This window comes from Diceros bicornis, chromosome 1 (assembly GCF_020826845.1).
Source record: "Diceros bicornis minor isolate mBicDic1 chromosome 1, mDicBic1.mat.cur, whole genome shotgun sequence".
Lineage (NCBI taxonomy): Eukaryota > Metazoa > Chordata > Mammalia > Perissodactyla > Rhinocerotidae > Diceros > Diceros bicornis.
Window position 1 is genome coordinate 34,871,353 of NC_080740.1, and position 19,178 is coordinate 34,890,530.

Consider the following 19,178-nt stretch of genomic DNA (forward strand, 5'->3'; position numbering starts at 1 on the left):
GAATGTTCCATATCTGGGGTGCTGGTAAACAAGAGGAAGAGTCTAGCTCATGAGAGTCATTTATTGGATGCCACTATGTACTACACAGTGCTAGGCGATTCCACAAACCTTTCTCAATTCTTTAAACTAACCTGTGTGGTACATGGGTATAGTCACTATCCTGTAAATGAGGAACCCTGGGCTCAGAGAGGTGCTCAATCACCTAAGGGAACAGGTTTAGAGCTGGATCTAAACCAAGATCTGCTGGCTGCTCCAACCCAAAGAAATTTCCTCTCCCTGACTTTCCCTAGCAAGAAAGCAAGACCGAGGAGGGCCAGCCCTGGTGGCCTAGTGGTTAAAGTTCAGTGCACTCTGCTTCAGCAGCCAGGACCCGGTTCCTGGGGACAGAACCACACCACTCGTCTATCAGTGGCCATGCTGTGGCAGCCGCCTACATAAAAAAAAAGGAGGAAGAGGGGCCTGCCTGGTGGTGTAGTAGTTAAGTTCACATGCTCTGCTTCGCGGCCCAGCGTTCACAGGTTCGGATCCCAGGTTATTTAGAGTTATTTACCTTCTTGTGATCATTACACACTTATTCCTGTATGTCCCCATTGTCTCCGAGTTGATGTTATCATTCAAGCCAGTCCCTGTGTGATGACCACTGAGCTGTGGGCTTGAATTTTTTTTTCTCTAACTTTTCCTTCTTTTCTTTCCTTCCTTCCTTCCTTCCTCCTTCTACCTTCCTTCCCTCCTTCTCTCCCTTCCTCCCTTCCTTTCTTCCTTTCTTTCAGCAGTAGAATTCAAAGAACAAAGAAAGGTGCTGGGATGTGGTCTCTGGATGATGCTCTGCCAGCACTTACAGGAGCAAGGAGACCCAGTTGTTATCATACAGCCCTCTCCCTGCAGTTTCTATCCCTTCAATGAGTTATGGTTATCAAGCAGAAAGCCAATTAACAACCTCTGCTTTATTTCTGTGATAATAATTAATCAATTCTAACCAATTCAGCATAAAATCCCAACACCTTACCACAGGCACAAAGCCCTATATGATTTGCTCCTGCCTGTCTCTTCCGCTGCATCTCAGGCCACTCTGCCCTCCTCAGGCTGCTCCAGCCACACTGGGCAAAGCCTGCTACTGAGCACTTGAAATGTGACTAGTCTGAATGAAATGTGCGGGAAGTATAAACTATATACCGGACTTTCAAGGCTTAGTAGGAATAAAAGAATGCAAAATATATCATTAATAATTTTATATTGATTACATGTTGAAATGATAATATTTAGCGTATGTCGAGTTACTACTAAAATTAACTTGTTTCTTTTTACTTTTATACGTGGCATTTCAAAAACTGAAAATGACATCGTGGTTCTCACTATATGTCTATTGGCCAGCGCTGCCCGGTCACATTACCCTCTTTTGTGTCCTCCTTGGCATGTACACCATCTGGACTTACAGTGTCCATGTCACCAGTTCTGTGTCTTTCTCGCCCAACTAGAATTAACACAGGAAACTTCTCTGTCTCATTCACACCTGATTCCCAGGTATTTAGGACAGAGCATGAACACACTAAGTACTCAATAAATATTCTCTCTTTTTTTTATTGTGAGGAAGATCAGCCCTGTGCTAACATCTGCCAATCTTCCTCTTTTTTTGCTGAGGAAGACTGGCCCTGGGCTAACATCCTGCTCATCTTCCTCCACTTTATATGGTACCCACCACAGCATGGCTTGACAAGCAGTGCCTCGGTGCGCACTGGGATCCAAACCAGCCAACGCTGGGCCACTGCAGCAGAGCGCAGGCACCTAACCGCTTGTGCCACCTGGCCCGCCCCCAATAAATAGTTTCTGAGCAAATCTTCCTCTTCCTCAGCTGGAGACTGTGAGCTCTCTCTGTCCTCCGCCAGAACACGAGGTCTCCAGTCCCTTGAGCTACACCCAGCTCAGCGCAGACCACGTGCTCTTGACCCTGGGGGGAAGGGTGGATGAGTATCCAAACCTGACAAAACCTGCTCCGCGGAAACAACTGGTCACACAAAGCGGCGAACCCTCGCCCCCCCCTCCTCTCCCCCTCCGAGAGCCGTCCCCCGGCCAATCACGAGGCACTTCGCCCTCCCGCCACACGGCGGCGCCTCGCGAGGCCGCGGCGGCCGATGGTACCGTCCGTTCTCCCCGCGCCCTTCGTACAGTGGGTCCTTCCAGTCGTAGAAAAGCATTGTGGGAGACTGGCGCGGCCTTTTCCGCCTCCGCGCTCCGGCGGGGGTGTGCTGCGCGGGGGTTTACGAGCTGGCGGGTGGCTGGGCGTGCGCTGGGCCCCCGGCGGCTGGGGCGCCGGGCGGGGGCTCGCGGCGGTCCGAGTCTGGTGACGCGCCCGCGGCGGCCCGGCTGTCCGAGGCCCTGGGCCCTGAATGCGTGGAGGGCTGCGGCCTGGCCTGGCCTCGGCCAAGTTGTCCGTGAGACCTCAGGGGGCCCCGAAGCGGCCGCCCGTCTGCGATCCCACGCCGGCACATGGGGAGAAGGATTTGAGTGCATTTAAGTTTATAGGTCATCGACTGTATGCCAGGGAGATTTTAATGTAAGCGGGGCTTTCTCTCGTGTGAAAGGGAAAGGCCTCACCGTGCCACCGCGTGTATGCTTACCCTATCAATGTGAAGTCGGTCGGCGTAGAAGTCGAGTGCATTTCAAGTTTAGATCTTGACAGCCGTTTCCAGGTGCAGAAGTCGGCGGGAATCGATCTAGTATCACCAACTCTGCAGGTGAGTTTTCATGTTAGTGCAAAAAAGACCAGTCCTCTCGAAGTTTTAAGACACTTCGTATTTCAATTTTCATTACCTAGTCGGAGTTTGAATCTTAAAAGAGTATCTAGAGCTGGGATTAGTTGTTCCCCTTCCAGCTCCAATCAAGGGAACAGATCCTTTGAGCTGGTTGATTTAGGGTCGCAACTGGTGTGCCATATACAGCCGTCCGTAACCAGTTTCCATGTAGCCTTTGTGTTGCCCATTCACTTTTGAAACTAGTGAACGTGGTGTCAAAAAAGGCGCAAACGAAACACTTGGCAGCTTTTTCCAGCCCTTGAATTTGATGTCTTTGGTGTAGGAGCTGCATAAGTAACAGTGTATTGTTTTACATAAATTTGTTTACACGTGATCCTGAGTCTCCCAACGTGTTAAGTATATAGTTTTTCTAAACCGGTTTTAATTTTTGTTAAGGTGAGAGATGGATGCTTGAAGCATAGACTGCTGCTGAGTACTGTCTGGGGGCACGAAGGTGACTGACCTAAGGTAGGGTGATATTGAAGCAGAAGTTACTTGTAATGGGTATTTTATCACCTTTCTAGATTGGGCTGCCTTCTCTAGTGGGTATGTTTAAATTGGTTATTAACGGTTCCTTAGTATTAGTACTGCTAACACCTGTAGTTAACAAGGTGACTAACTGCAAATAGGATAGTCTGTTCCCAGCTTATTGTTGAAATCTTTAGATGTTTCTGTGTGTGGTAGCTAAATTTTTTAAAAAACCACTTGTCAAATCTCAGGCATGTTTTATGTTGACATTTAATAAAGCTGAGTCCAGAAATGCATAACTTAAATGTGATGCAGAAGCATGTACTGAGTTTATTACCAAGTTCTTAAGATGTGATGTGTAAATATTTGCTTTTCAAATTGAATGCTTTATTTTGTCTTTTAGGATGTCCTTGGTGAGGAATTTGAAAACTTGATCTTCACAGGAGTTGCGTGGATCATTTAAAATTTCCAGGAGTCTAAGGAGTATTAAAATTACTGCCTTTGGACAATCCATAAATATACATTTTAAGTGATGGGGCTATGAATAAATAAATTAATGTGCTTCTTGGAGGTTTGTGTATTAAGTGATTAACTGCCAGAAAATAGCATTCTTTCACTGAAAGATCAAAGGGGGGGTTTCTCCCTCCTCCCAGTAACTTCAAAATTGTTAAATCTCAGCTGTTAAGATTAATATGATTAATAAGGTTATGAAATACAAGCTTATGCTGGCCCAAGGAGAAGTGCCTCATGCATGATGAGCTGGACTAGTTAGTTTCTAGGTCACAAGTGTGCTTCTCAGTGTCACTGCATTTTTTTTTTTTTTTTTTTTTACTAGACTGTAAACTTAAGGTCGGCATATCTTTTTGCCTTCACTTTGCAGGAAAGAACAAATAGTGTGTTTAGGTATTGAAAAAGTTTATTGAAAACAGTACTAGGAGTTGGGGACACAATGGTGAGCAAAACACGGTTCCTCGGGAAGCTTACATAGTTGGAGGAGATGTCATCACAAATGTAAAACTTTGTGAGACAAACCCCACACATGACAGGATTTGACCAAATCAGGGAAACCTGAGAACACGGCGTTGAGACTAAAGGGTAGGTATCACTTTTGCAAGGCAAAGTTGGGGGCATGGCATATGCAGAGTACTTGGGCTAGAAAAAGGATATGACTGCATGTCGGGATTTGTGACAGTTGTAGCTGCTTTCCCTACAAAGTACCCTCATTTAGACAAGAGTGCTTAATAAGGCTTGTAAGATGGCCATTCTGGGAACTCAGTGTTACAAAATGAGGCTGAACAGGTAAGAGGCCAGACCACTCAGCTCTGTTTAAAGCAAGGGGAAATCTGGTAGTTCACATTTGCAAGAAAAGGGATGCAGGTAAGCCAATTGGAAGTGACTGCAGTTGTCTAGGCAAGACATGACCATCTTGGACCAGTGTGGTGGTAAAATTAGTGAAGAGGGATAGTTAAGCTATAGACGGCAAAGCCAACAGGACTTGGTAATAGGAGAAGTGTCCATACTGACTGCTGGGTGTGTAGTCATGCACATTCACAAGCATAATTGCCCTAAATCCAGCTGGGGAGCAGCATTTTAAACTACTTGAATTTGAATTGCCTTTGAGAAATAGCAGTAGGCTTGTGGCAAAACACTGGTCTGTAGTTTGACCTACAGAAATAAACTTTAAGGCCATGGGCATAAATGAAATCCACCTGGGGTAGAGGAAGAGGGCCTGCGGTTTGAGGAGCCCCGATTAACTGGCGAGGTAGAACAGCATGAGCTGCAAAGGATAGCATGGCAGAACCCAAATGAGAAGTCCATTAAAGAAAGCAAGAATGCTGCAAGGCAGCCTAGAAGTTAGCTTGAGCTATGGTGACATGAAGGTGATTTTAGCCTGCTTTAGTGGAGCAGTGGGGTGGGATCCATATTAGAGTTTAAAATAGAGATTAGGAGATGAATTGAGGTCATTGGCTATAGGTAATCCTTGCAAGAAATTCAGAATGAGAGATGGTAGCTGGAGAGGGATTTATGGTTGTGCAAGTTGGTTGGCTTATTTTAGATGGCAGTCTTAAGTTTAAAACCAAGTGGCAAGGATCTAGCTGAGAGGAAGAGATTGAATATATTAATACAGGGGACAGCAGGGACAAGAAAACTGAAGGAGATAGGCTCCACAGTACAGGTAGAGGGACAGGAGGAAAGGATTAGGGTTGATGGCAGCCAAGTAGAGGTTGGTTTGTGGTAAGGGGAAGATGAAAGATGTCCTGCATGAGTATTTCTGTTTTCCCTGTAAAGTAGACTGCAAAGGCATCTGCAGAGAGGAAAGGTCTGCAGTAGGGGAGAGTTAAGAGCCACACAGGATGGAGGGACCATTTCAGGTTGAAGGTCATGAATTTATAAGCTGAGGTCAAATGAAATCCACACACAGCCTTTTTCTTCTGAGAACATAAGACAAAGACACTAGAAATTAAAAGCAACACAAACAAAACTTTTTACATTTGTAAATAACAAGTGGAACTTAATGCCACAAAATACAGTATTAACAAAGATCATATTTATATGAATAAAAATATCTGCAGTCTGAAAGGGATCCCTCAGTCATGCATCTGTGCACAGTCTGAGATGCACCTCGAATTGGGAAGAACCTTTTCATCCCCTTTGGTGTACTATTGCACAGCTAGCTAGCTGCAGTCTGGGAGTCCAGAACTTGGATCAGAAGCATCTGGTCTTGGTTGTGGTGGACATGAGATACTCGCAGTTTCCAGGAAGGAAAATATGGCATCAAGTGAAGGAGTTTTTACCAGACCACCATTCTTCCAGTTACCAAATAAAAAGGCCCTTCGGCACAAATATGCTCTAGTCAAACCTTATAAAGAAGCAACAGGCTCGATTATTTTGAAGAAACACTTTTGCGGGTCCAAGATATTTGAATAATTATAATTCACAGTTTCAAAGTAAAAGTGGCACACACCCTTCCCATCCCCCATGTCAAGCCCTTCTTCACTGGGATCAAGTCTCCATCTTGAGGCGTGAAGCTTGAATGGTTTTTATTGTTTTTGCTGTGTGTTTTCCTGCCAGATTGCTTGTAGATGTCTGAGATTTTTCTTCAATCAGGCTATCTTTAGACCCATTTCTTCTCTAGAAAAAAATAGATTTGAAAAATACAGAAAGTAAGATTCAGAGAAGAAAACACAGCAAATCAATTTTATTAATACATCAGAAATTAATAAGATTTTCTTACATTTAAGATGTCGTTATAATTAGAAAGGTTCATAATACCAAAAGGTGTTCAACAAATATTCTATTTAAATAGTTAACAACCATAACAACATGAAGATTGTGTTTAAAAAGTTAATCTGACAGTTACATGCATAATTTTATTCATGAAAATTAGGCATAAATCTCAATCCATCCCCCAATTAAGTGTCATTTCCTTTGTAGCCATTCCTAAGCCAGGCTCTCAGGCCTCCCACTTTTCCAAGGAGGGGCAGAGAGGAGAGATGAAGAGAATGGGAAGTAGGGGGTAATTTATAATCTTCCCTGATTATATTTTCAATAGTCACTGAATGAAACCCCCAAAACACAATGACCTGGGGGCCCCTAGGCCCCCTGGGGGGTTCTGGGGGGTTGTGTTTCTAGCCCCAACACAATCACTTGGGGCTAGAGTTCCTGTCAGCTGGGGTGGGGGGACTTAGACTATGAGGGACTCATCATGGGGAAGCATGGAGCCAAGCTACCAGAGCCTGGGTACCACACCCACAGGACTTTTGGAATTGGGTCACGTACATCTCCCACAGCCACAGGTGGAGGCCCTGAGAAGGACTAACAGTGTCACTCACAGCTCCCTCTGCTTAACCTTCCTGCTCTGACCTTTCAGAGATAGCCTAACTTAGATCTGGCTAACAAGCATATTTACTTCCCCAATAGTATATCCCCACACCTAATGAGCTACACTGTCTAGAATTCTATTATTTTGAGATTCATTTGGGCTAAAAATAAATCACTCTTTAAGAAATGATCTTTCATCTGTTCCTATGACTGGCTTAATTTGTTTTACTGATATGCAAAGAAGCACTGATGGAACAACCACTCTGCTAAGCATGAGAGAGTGAATCAAGGTAATTTTGGAGTATGAGGCATTATCTGTTTGGGATGGAAGATTTCTAGAGAGCCAGAGAGGTAAGAGGAAGACACCAGCGCATGAGCGAGTCAGCAGGGGAATAGAGACCTATATGTCAGAAGAATCACCAGAAAAGGGGCTGGGAGGTTACCCAAACAAGCACTACCTTCTTGTAAGTTTGTCTAGGACTGAACCTGTCCCCTCTGCCTGCAAACCTTAAGGAAATATTTAAGTGAATCCAAGTCCCTGATCCACCTCACTTTTACTAGCCTTCTGCATAAAAGGGGAGGTGAGGTGTAGGCAGGCCAGGCCACTGCCAGAAATCTGGCACCATGGTAGAACTTAGGAAATGCAACTTTCCTGCTTCCACGTGCCACTCAAGTCCCTTCTCCACATGGCAACCAGATAGGTGTTTTCCTTTTGGCACTTAAAATAGAATAAAATCCAAACTCTTCCCATGGCATCTAAGGCCTTGCGTCATCTGCCCTCCTTCCCCCTCACTCACTGTGCTCAGACCACGTTGGCTCTCAGCTCCTCAAACACCCAGACCCTTTCCAGCCTCAGCACTTTTTCCCATGCTCCTCCCTCTGCTTACATCAGCCTTCCACCCCCCCTCACATGGCTGGCTCCTTCTCACCTGCGAGGTTTCAGGTTTACATGTCACTTTCTGAGATGGCCTTCTCTGACCACCCTGTCTACCTAAAGTGAGGTCACCTGTTGATTTTCTAACGCAGGCCTTTGTTTCTTCACAATGCTTACTTAATGTTTTTATTGTTTTGCCTATTTACTTTTATGTGTAATATGTCTAGGCAGGAGTCAGCAAACATTTTCTGTATAGGGCCAGACTGTGGACTCCCTCCTGTCTCGGTTGATATTCCCTTCCCCCCCACCACCACTTTTTTTTTTTCCCCCCAAACAACTCTTTAAAAATGTAAAAACCATTCTTAGCTCCTGGGCTGTAGAAAAACAGGCTGAAGACTAATTTAGCCCCTGGGATGTAGTTTGCTGACTGCACAGACCAGTGCCTCTCACTCCTTAGATGTGGTCATTAGATATTTGTTGAGTTCAAAATCAAAGATGTCCCAGAGACAAGCCTAGATTCAGTGCCATTGATCAGAGGACAAGCCTAGAATCAGTGCCATTGATCAGAACAAACGAGTTGTGCTTGTGTGCAGCAAAGTGAGAGCTATCTGTTCAACATTTAATGTGTGTATAATTTAAGATTTTTGAGATTCTTAAGTGATGGTGATTAGTTACGGAGTAGTTGGAAAAGCAAAAAGACAATAAAAGTCCTATTTGTACTGAAACCAACAAATTTAAGACAAAAAAAAAAGCTCTGAAAAATAAAAGTGCTTATTAATCATCTTCACAGTAACCCTAAGATGTAGGTTATTATTTACATTGCATAGAAATTGAAGCTTAGAAGTTAAACACTTTGCTCCAAGTCACACAAGTGATATGTGGAGAAGAGGAGACACAAATACAGGTCAGTCCGAATGCAAAGCCTCAACTACTAATCATGAATAATAATTTTTACAAAGTGCCGTTGACTTGAAACAAACTGTTTGGACAACATATTAGCTCTCCCAGATTTGTCTAATCAAGTATTATGCAGATTGTAGTGGAAGTTGTGGTTAACCACCCAGATCTCCATTCCAGACCGAGGCATTCATTCTCCCAGGGCCATTCACCCAGGGCCATGGCTCCCCCCAAACCCAGCCAGGGGCTCCCTTTATCCAATGACTACTACATGGTGAGTGAGTATGTAAAGGCCCAATCCCCTTGTCTCCAGGAGGCATGAAATTGAAGGGCCATCTCAGCTCCCAGGCTCCCCATGGGATCAGCTGGTGCCTTTACTGGGACTGTACTACACAGTTCAACTCTGGCTTCTACCCAAAACTATCTTCCACTCCCCTGCAAGTGTTGATCCTAAGAGCACTTTCCAATAAACTTCCTCCATGCAAATCTCCATCTCAGGATCTGTTTTTAGGGAACCTAACCTAAACTGGCACAGGCTTTTTCTGTCCTTGCAGAAGTCATTGACATAAATGAGTCAGGACAAACGAAAGGCAGAGCATGATGGATACTCTGGAGTCAGGGTTCTTAGGTTGTCCATGAACTCCCTGAATTTATACACAAAACTGTGTATGTGCTTACATGCATTTTTATGGGAGAAAGACAGCAGTTATAATTGCTTTTTGAAGGGATTCATGATCCAAAAAAGACTGAAAACCACAGCACTGCAAACAATGGGTGGACATTGATGCATTATAAACATCAACTTTGTTTTTAGAGTGGTTATTTAACCAGAGGTAAATCTATCCAACAATCTTATACAGCCTACATTTCTTTCTATCTTACTAAAAAATATACCATGAGAGATGGTGTCAAATACCTTGCTGAAATATATTGCTCTGGTGCTCCCTTCATGTATCTAATTCAGCTGAGTGTTACAATGAATTTGTTAAGGCCGCTAGATGCTTTGCTATGTCCTTAAATTCCCTTTTAACCACATTTTTTAAACATTTCCAGAGTGAAAGTAATTCTCTTTGATGGAGAAGACAGAAATAAAATAGGACTTGAGTAATTCTCCTGTCTACCATCAGTTAACAATAGAACACCTGCCCCTGTGAGTCTACCACTTTCTCCTTGTTTCTATGGCTCAAAAAATATCTAAAAGTATTTTTTTTAATTAGTGAAGCCATTGTTTCTTTATTCTGGCTCCAAACAATGTTACAATCTTTGTTATCCTTGGCTTTGCCCCAAGCCTCAGCTCATTTTAGACCTTGCACTGCCTCTAGCTCTCACTCTTAACATAACTCTTCCCAGGCTGTACCTTGTCTTGATCATGCACCCCCTCCCTCCTTCTTCCACGTTTTGTACATGTTCTTTTAAAATACAGAATCTCAGAGTGCAGTTAAAGATTCATCACTCTACCTCCCCAAAAGAGATTTCAGAAAAGTGCTTCTCAAAATTGTCATCAGTACAATATCTTCTTAACAGTTTGTTATTACCAACCTGATGAACTGTGGAGCCACCAGAACCCTGAGCATCTGAAGAACGGGTCACGGGAAGTGGAGGTACGAGATCTGTTTTAGAACTGCAGAGAGTGAATTTTAGAATTAATGACTGGGACAGTTCCCAGAATCACAACTTGAGTTAGAAGAGGGCTATAGGGTGGAAAGCATGTTTTATATATCTTTGTATTCCTTATAGTGCCTACCACAGTGCTTTACACAGAAAGGCATTTAATAAAGTTTTCTGAATTAAATTAAGTTACACCAGTTAAGTAATTTGCCCAAAATCACAGCAAATAAATAGAAGAACCAAGAATAAAACATACGTATGGTTCCTATGTGCTTTTCTTACTATGACACGTTGTATAAATGGCTTATGATTTGTTTCTAGAGAAACATTTATTGGCCATTTGTTCTTTTTTATAAACCTATGGAGCTACAGACAGCCATGCTCTACATTTTATAAACAAAACAAAAAATAAACAAACAAAACTGGCCTAATACCTCTCTCCACTGGGCTAGGCTATCTCCCAATTTATTAATGTTTATCAAAGTTTTGAGCCTTTACTCAGAGTTTAATGGTTAACATTCTTATCCAGCAATCCCAAATGCATGAATTTCCATGACTGTAGTATGAATGCATAACTATTTCATTAATATATCCATTTAAAATATAGCACCGGGACCGGCCCCATGGCGTAGCAGTTAGGTGCACACACTCCGCTGCTGGCGGCCCAGGCTGGGATCCTGGGCACGCACCGATGCACCACTTGTCAGGCCATGCTGTGGGGGCACCCCATATAAAGTAGAGGAAGATGGGCACAGACGTTAGCCCAGGGCCAGTCTTCCTTGGCAAAAAGAGGAGGATTGGCATGGATGTTAGCTCAGGGCTGATCTTCCTCACAATGAATAAATGAATGAATGAATGAATGAATAAATAAATAAAATATAGCACCTATCATGTCAAGCTGAGATATGATTGCTTTCCTCAAAAGAAAAAATAAATAATGCAAAGAAACAAACTTGTAATATATGATATTTGTTGTAGCAAAGGAAAAGACATCAAAAAAGAAACTCTTCATCAGATCAAAAGAAACTCTTCTGCCAACTTCCGTCAAATCTGTCTGCATTATTCACAATACAATAGCTCATGGTTTTTTTTCCTTTCTTCTAAAAGCCTCAGCGCATAGCTTGGAAGTGCTATAACTCAGTCTAAGTAAGGTCCAGATCTGCACTGTCCAATATGGTAGCCACTAGCCACATGTGGCTATTCAAGTTTAAATTAATAAAATTACAAGTTTAGTTTCTCAGTCACACTAGCCACATTTCAAATACTCAACAGCCACAGATACAGAACATTTCCATCATCACAGAAAGTTCTGCTGGACTGTGCTGTTCTGGAGCCATGAGGGTGATGATGTACTCAGGCTTGCCTGCTTACTTCACTTCCGAGAGAACGGATCGCTCTCCATCTGAGCACTGGGACCTGCGATACTGGCGGTAACTTCGCGGCGAATGAGAATGCCTGATGCGGACTGGGTCACCTTGAGTCCTGAACACGCAACCAAAAAACATGGAAACACACACACCCAAAGTCAGAACAGGATGATTTGGAGTTCTTCCTTAATATTGAAACCACAAAGGAATGATGACTTTGAGAGTTTTAAAAAGAACTTGATCCCTCTGGGCTTAGAAAGCCCAAGTGGCTTAAACTTCACAAGTGAACAATAGAAAACTGCTTCCTTGACCTTACGTGAAAATGAAACTCTTTATAATATTTGTATGTATGTGTGTATGTGTATATTTTTTAACTACCAAATATTTAGGAAATTATTCTCTATAGTTGAGTTCTCGCTAGAAGGGTGGAAGAAAAAAATCTTCAGTGCAGACAAAATGGTATTCCTACCAGAAAAAATGGGTCTTGTCCTAGCTACTAACTAGCCTGTCATTAACAATTCACTCTTTGGCCTAAAGATGAGGGTCTGAGGGGTGGAGGCGGGGAGGGTGTGCACCAACCTGCAATTTGACTGGAGAGGGAAAGCATGGGTTACGGAAGGGAAGTAAGGCAATGAAGCAGGCTCCCACTCTCTCTCAACCACTTACGGCAGTGCGGAAACCAGAGTAAATACTCATCTGCTGCTGCCTCCCGCCCTGAGGGTGATTAGGGAATCCTGTTCCGCTTTCAGGAAGCACGTTCAATGTGCTAGTTCTAGGACAGGGATCGGATTGGGCTTATGGGACAGGGTTTTATGGCCAACAGAATTCTCTTTGTGTCAAAATAATCAATAAAAAGAAACTTTGTTACGAACAATGAATATCTCAAAAAAAAAGAATTTATATTTTAAATTAAAACTAACCATCAAAAGCCCCCTTTGTACCTACCACATACAAATAGGCAGTTAATAGGAGATGATAGTGATTATAGTACAGAATGAGAATAATTAGCTTTAATACACCCTTTTCTACCTCTTTCCCTGTAGTTAGTTTCAATTTTAGTTAAAATGTAAAGACAAATTAAAGCACTGCATGGAACACCAATGAAGAGCAAAAATGGATCACTCACTTTAAGTACTAATAAAGCTTCTGTGAAAAGATTTTCAAAGACATACTCACTCTATTTTAGTGTATGGAATCTCTTTTAATTGTTCTTCTGACAATCCAGATGGATCCACAAGTTCCTTTCTAGAAGGGAAAGAGCAAGGAGATTAAAGTTGCGATGCTGGCAGAAAGACTAATACCTTTCACAATTGGCAGGTGAATTTTTCCTTTCCAATCCTGTCCCAAAACACAGTGTTAGTAAAACTAATAGAAATATAAGCCAGGAACAAAGATTAAAAAACCAGAATGTACTCAAGGAAAAACGGGAGGAAAATGTTTTCTCTAGCTCTTCTACCTTCTTCCAATTTTTCTATATCCAGAATGTAGATGGCTCTCCAGCCATCCTCCATTTCCCTACAAAAGATCTGCTTCTCTCCCCTGTAGTAGGTGTCTTTTTTTCTTCTGAATCTGTTTTCCTTGGTATTTATTTGTAAAATATTGGCCAGTCTGAGGCCCATTTACAGGCAAGGCTAAATGGCCTTAGGAGAGCAGATATCAGAGCTGCCTGTGGATGGCTGAGGGCATGCTAAAGCCTCCCCACTGTGAGTGCCATATTCCGCATCGTGATGGCAACAAAGCCTACTCGACAGGCTTCCGCCTGAAGCTGCCTTTTGGTGTCAGTGGTCTTCCTTGTAAATGCCTTAAAACCACACAAGTTTTAAAACAATGAGGGAAAAATATCAGTACTCACTGAATATGCTTCCATAACTCTTCCTTTGCTTGGATATCGGGGCTTCTCCTATAAATAGAGAAAACAACACTCATCTCTGCAAACGTGCTTCATCTAACAATCTAATAGCTAACTTCAGCAGAGCTACAACATTGTTTCCAGACTGCAAAGTTCTTATTTGCCAGCTGAGACCAAACTAGAAAAGATTGGGCAGGGAGAGCTAACGTGGGACGGTTAGTATAAGGACACCAGATAATCCATCTGCTAGCACCACTGAAGAAAAATCACACGAAAACCAGCCACAACCAGGGCTTCATTTGATGACAGAGCTTAGAACTGCAGGGGCAAATCTAATCACCCTCCAGTGGTGAATTTACAATGAAGAATGATTTGGGGCTTCTGTTTCTGGTCCTTCTAGCTATTTCTAAGTAAAGGCAAAAGAACTCATCCTGATTTTATTAATATGAAAGAGTCCCAACATGATCTGTGACTACCTAGAAGCAGCAACCACAAGGGAAAAGAAAATGGCAGGACAGTCCGGATTGGCAGACTATGTGCCACCAACCTACCTTTCATGTTCCATCTGATGTTGCGTTTCCAGGCCAAAGCATGGGCCCGCAAATGCTGGACCTATCTGTGGCTCATGCTGTCACCCTCTATATGCCCTTCTCCATCCCTGACTATAGACCCCACAAACCTCCTCTCCTCCAAGAACTACTTCAGTATAAATTATACCACTATCTTTAACTTCCTAGAATGAGAAATTCAAAGTCAGCATTTACGTGTTCACACTCCCCATAATAGCAATGAATACTGGAAATCTATTGTTGCCACAGAATGCTTTTTTTTTTTCCTAATGAGAAAATGATAAGCTTTCATGAGTCCTTTCAAGAGAACTAAGGTTTAATAAAGTACCAAAGAAAGGACCCAAACCCTAACAATTAAAAGGCCTGGAGCTAAACAAAGCCATCAGTATACTCTGACCTGTAGGATTTTACCTTCACACTCTGTATCAGCATTTCTGGGCTCAACATCATTTTCAACAAATGATATTATCATTGCTTTCATTTTTCTCAGTTAATAAGGGCACCACTGAGGCATTCTGGTAGAGCTTTCTGAGCCCACAGAATACAATAAGCCACTTTCTAACAATTGAATTGACTAAGTGGTTTTTTCCCTTGTGGAGAAAAAAAAAATCTGTAGATACCTTTTAATCAACTCAAAAGGAGTCAAAATATGGAAGATAAGGGGGAGGGGATGAAACCTTGGTCTCAGACATATACAATGTGATACTGTTAAATGTAGATTTTGTTATAAGAATAAAATCGTATGCTTAAAAAAATCTTAAGAAACACTTCTTTAGAAGGATTTCTTGCCTGGCATCTACCTTTCCTACATTTGGCTAGTCTGATTCACTAGACAACATGTTAACCCATTAAATGATACTGTCAGAGAAGGAGGTAATATTAAAAAACACTAGGCTATTATTCCATTCCCAGAGAAAGATGGTTCTGTTGTAACTATACTCTAGCATCTGATTTCTCAAAGAAAGTCATCCAATAGTCTAAAGTATTAAATAATATCTAGGTTAGGAAGCTATTCTACTGATAATCATTCTGTTTCAGGAAGGTACAAGAGACTATCTTCGTTAGAGCAGGGTTTCTCAAGCTCAGCACTACTGACATTTTGGGTCAGATAGTTTGGTGTTGTAGGGTACTGCACGGTAGGATGATTAATAGCACCTGTGGCCTCTACCCACTAGATGCCAGTAACATCTCCCCAGTGTGACAACCAAAAGTCTTTAGACATTGCCAAATGTCCTCTGGGGGCAAAACTGCCCCAGATTGAAAACCACTGGTGGAAGGTATGACCTGGAAGTAAAGCAGCTAAGGTTGGATGGAGGAACTGAGAGGGCAAGTTATCGTAAAGATCTTTTACGTGGATATTGAAACAGTGTTGGAGAGAATGACATTGAGGCAGGAAGTAAGTCTTAAAAGAATGAAGGAAGTGACCAAGGGTGCAGCTGATGACAACTACAAGGAGTGGGATAATTTGATGGCATGAGATTCAAAGCTGAGTGCTTTGAGGAAAGAGGGAGAGAGAATGAGAAAAAGCAATGAAGGGCAAGGAGGACATGTCCCCCACAACCTCCATACCAGGCCTAGTGGTGAGAGATGGTACAGATGAACAATATATAAAAAACTGGTAACGGTGGATATTTCTGAGTGTTGGAATTGCAGGTAATTTTATTTTCATATTTATACTTTTCTATCTTTTCTGATTTTCTTTTTTTAGCCAAAAGAATTTCTTACCTTAATTATCAGAAAAGAAAAAAAACATAAGGGTATTTTCATGTTTTAAAAAAATTACTGTTGTCGCAATTTCACAGGAAATGCCTTTCATTCCCATCTCGGAAGAATTAACAGAAATGTTATCTTAACCTGGATGAGAACATCGGTCCATCCAGCCATAAATATTGGTCCTAAAAGATTCAGGAATTTAGTCTACATGTTTGAATTCTATGACACCGTTAATAGTCATGTGTTTAACTAAACTGAGTTCTGAAATGGCCAGCAGTTTCAAACAGCTTTAAGGCAGGGAAAAGTTCCAAAGCTAAAAAAAAATGCTAATTTCCTCCAATTGCTAGACCACCTGTGATTTAACACATGTAAACACAGACTGCATGCTAATGAGGAATGTATTATTTTTATACTTGCATCTGCACACATTTAACCAATAATTTAGGATGAATTCACGATCTGCAGCTCCACATCATTTTGTAGATTTAGAAAGCTGTGGAATTTTAACAGCCATTTTTCTTAATTAAAAGGCCTTTAATTATGCAGATGTTTTACTTGAACTCTCCAAATAAGTTCCTATGGAAATAAAATCTTGAGTTGTCCATAGGTAGGACGTATATAAAAAACACACATGCAGTCCAATATTAGTCCAACATTTTTCAGAAGCATCCCTCATCCACAGCTTATACCAAGAGCCCAATTTAAATTAATATTCATTTTTCAGAGAAATTAGTTTGATGAGCTATCATTTAGAAATCATTTTCCTTTCTTCCAAAACCCTAAAGAACAACACTTCATACATCTACAAGGTGTTTAAACCCCATCATTGCATATTGTCTTCTTCTATATCCCCCAAACACTCCAATTATATGATCTAGAAAATACTACACTACAATATATGGTATACATTATACTATAGTATATAGTATACTATATTTTGTGTACTATATTATACTAAAAAATAAAATAATAAGTATGACAGCATTTGACATTGTTTTTGTGATCTTACTACTGACTACTGCTCTAAAAGGGAATTTAGAGTTGAAAATATGTTACTAAGAAACTGTAAGTTTACAAAACATCTTTATTTAAAGAACTCAAAGCACTTAACAAATATCTCAGTAATTCCTCACCATGTTCCTGAGTGGTCAGAATAGATATAATTCAGAGATGTCTTATTCTTCCCCTCCTTCCTTCTCCCCAACTCAGAATTACAAAAGGTTTAGGAAGCCACGGAGCCCAGCAACCTAGCTGCTGAAGATCGCTCGGGAGTCACTTCCAGGGGCTTCATGCTAAATCTTTACCTAATGCATCAGACTTCTGTTTTGCGTTTAACTGGGAATATTACTTCACCCTGACAACCTCATCTTCCACATTATCAATATTTTTCAATAAAAATAATAAGACATTATCGCCACCAGAGGGAGCCTGAGCCTTCTCAGGCACACAAGTTGAACCTGGGAACTATTGTTTTAGCTTCAATGACTTTTTCAAATATCCCAATGAGTAAAGGTTCACCTGTATGGAAAAGCAGTTTCATCAAAGCTAATTTTTTTTTCTAATGATAAGTAAACAGGAACGTCATGGCAATGCAGCTGTAAAATGTACTACATAGAACTATACATACTTCTCAACATTTTACTAGATGAGATCCAATTATATTTCAGCTTAACGTTTCTTAGGAGAGAGGAGTTGTGTATTTTATACTACTATATGTCTCTGGTATTGAATAATGAATATGATTTTCTAGCTTATCATTGGGGATTAAAGAAACAGAATGAATGAACCATGTATAAATGATATATCATAACATTCTGACCCTCAGTGGATACTGCCATAGGGGTAATTTATAGACACTGCAGTAGCAATTCAAGAATATGGGAGAAATTGAGAGAAAAGTGGTTTACTGCATATCTGATATGCCAAATATACTTTTAAATATATCTGAAGAACAATTTAAATTACTTTCCTCAGATGCTGCTCTAGCCATGTTTCCACTTTTTAAAAAAATGCTCTACTGGTTCCTAGTAGTTCTTAAATTCTCACAGGACCAAATTCTAATTTTTATGAGTTGATCCCATCCTACTCTCTTCACTTCTCACCTCCTCCTCATCTCAAGAAAAAAAAAAATCAAATACTTCGTAGTGTTTCTAGAGATTAACCGAGACCTGGAGAACTTACTAATTATAGTGAGTGCAATGTGAATATTGATGATATCGTAAGTACTTGACATATGCGATCTGACAATGTTCAGCAAAATCCCATGAGGATGGTATTATCTGTGCTGTAGAGATGACAATGGAAGTTGGTGGAGGTTAGGTAATAAACTAAAATTGGGAGGCCTAGAATGCAGACAGAGGTCTGACAACAGCACCCAACAGATATTTTCTTAATTGTCAACAAACCTCAGGTTTTTAATGTCATAGCTCAAATAAAAGACAGAGCCCAGTCTGTCCTTTATAAAATAACCCATTACCTTGCACAGTTATAACACTTTTATCCAGTTGTCTACTTATTTCCATTTGATTGCCTACTTGGCTTCTCAAACCTAACGAAACAAAAATCTTGACCCTCTCCCCATCTCAATAAAAACACGGCTACCCACATCAATCAGCCCCAAAGCTAAAATTCATCCAAGATTCCTCTCACACTACACATCTGTCAGCTCTACTTCCAAAATGCGTATTCATTCACTTCTCTTCATTCCATTGTCTATTCTGAGCTGAAACCATCTCTCATCTGGACCAGTGCAGAAGTTTTCTAACTGCTCTTGCTGCTTCCTTTCTCACTCTTTCTCAATCTGCTTTTTACCAAACAGCCAGAGCAACTTCTGAATGAAGTACTCTTCAAATAGATTTTTTTTTCCTGCACTTAAGATTTTTTTTAACTGCACTTTGGCCATATCATCTATATAGTTAATCAAGTTCAGTTACAAAGTCATCACAAACATTTGCTAAATCTCTTTATGGTTTGCTTTCAAAACAAATTCCAAAAAGATACACATCAAACTCTTCACAGGGTCCTCATACAACTGCATTGTTCTGAGACAACGTGCTATCTGATCTGGTATTTTAATCATGTAGATATGATTTAAAAGAAAGTTTAAATAAGACTTTAAAGTACCATCAGATTCTTTTCTGATTTCAGTTGATCGGATAGAAACAATATCCAATTTAAAGATATTTCTCTACCTCAAAAGAGTATTTCTGAACGTACACTTCT

General features: G+C 41.2%; 1 protein-coding gene, 1 long non-coding RNA gene and 1 other non-coding gene across 6 annotated transcripts in view; 2 read left to right on the top strand and 1 right to left on the bottom strand.

Moving 5' to 3' along the window:
* Nucleotides 1-2,244: 2,244 nt before the first annotated feature.
* LOC131404153 (uncharacterized) lies at nt 2,245-3,827 on the top strand. Its single transcript, XR_009219738.1, has 3 exons — nt 2,245-2,732; nt 3,186-3,257; nt 3,661-3,827. It is a non-coding gene; the product is annotated as an uncharacterized LOC131404153 (long non-coding RNA).
* LOC131410582 (small nucleolar RNA SNORA13) lies at nt 2,960-3,092 on the top strand. The gene has a single exon (XR_009221343.1). It is a non-coding gene; the product is annotated as a small nucleolar RNA SNORA13 (small nucleolar RNA).
* Nucleotides 3,828-5,729: 1,902 nt separating the features above from the next.
* The window catches only part of EPB41L4A (erythrocyte membrane protein band 4.1 like 4A), a 244,559-nt gene continuing 231,110 nt past the window's right edge, over nt 5,730-19,178 (bottom strand). For 3 of the 4 annotated variants that reach the window (XM_058538493.1, XM_058538475.1, XM_058538466.1), the window contains 5 exons: nt 13,678-13,725; nt 13,002-13,070; nt 11,830-11,940; nt 10,390-10,471; nt 5,730-6,389 (listed from right to left, as the gene is read on the bottom strand). In XM_058538493.1, coding sequence (XP_058394476.1) covers nt 6,261-6,389; nt 10,390-10,471; nt 11,830-11,940; nt 13,002-13,070; nt 13,678-13,725 — 439 coding nt within the window. In that variant the 3' untranslated portion in view covers nt 5,730-6,260. The remainder of the gene's footprint in view (nt 6,390-10,389; nt 10,472-11,829; nt 11,941-13,001; nt 13,071-13,677; nt 13,726-19,178) is intronic. The other variant, XM_058538485.1, reaches the window with a different exon arrangement.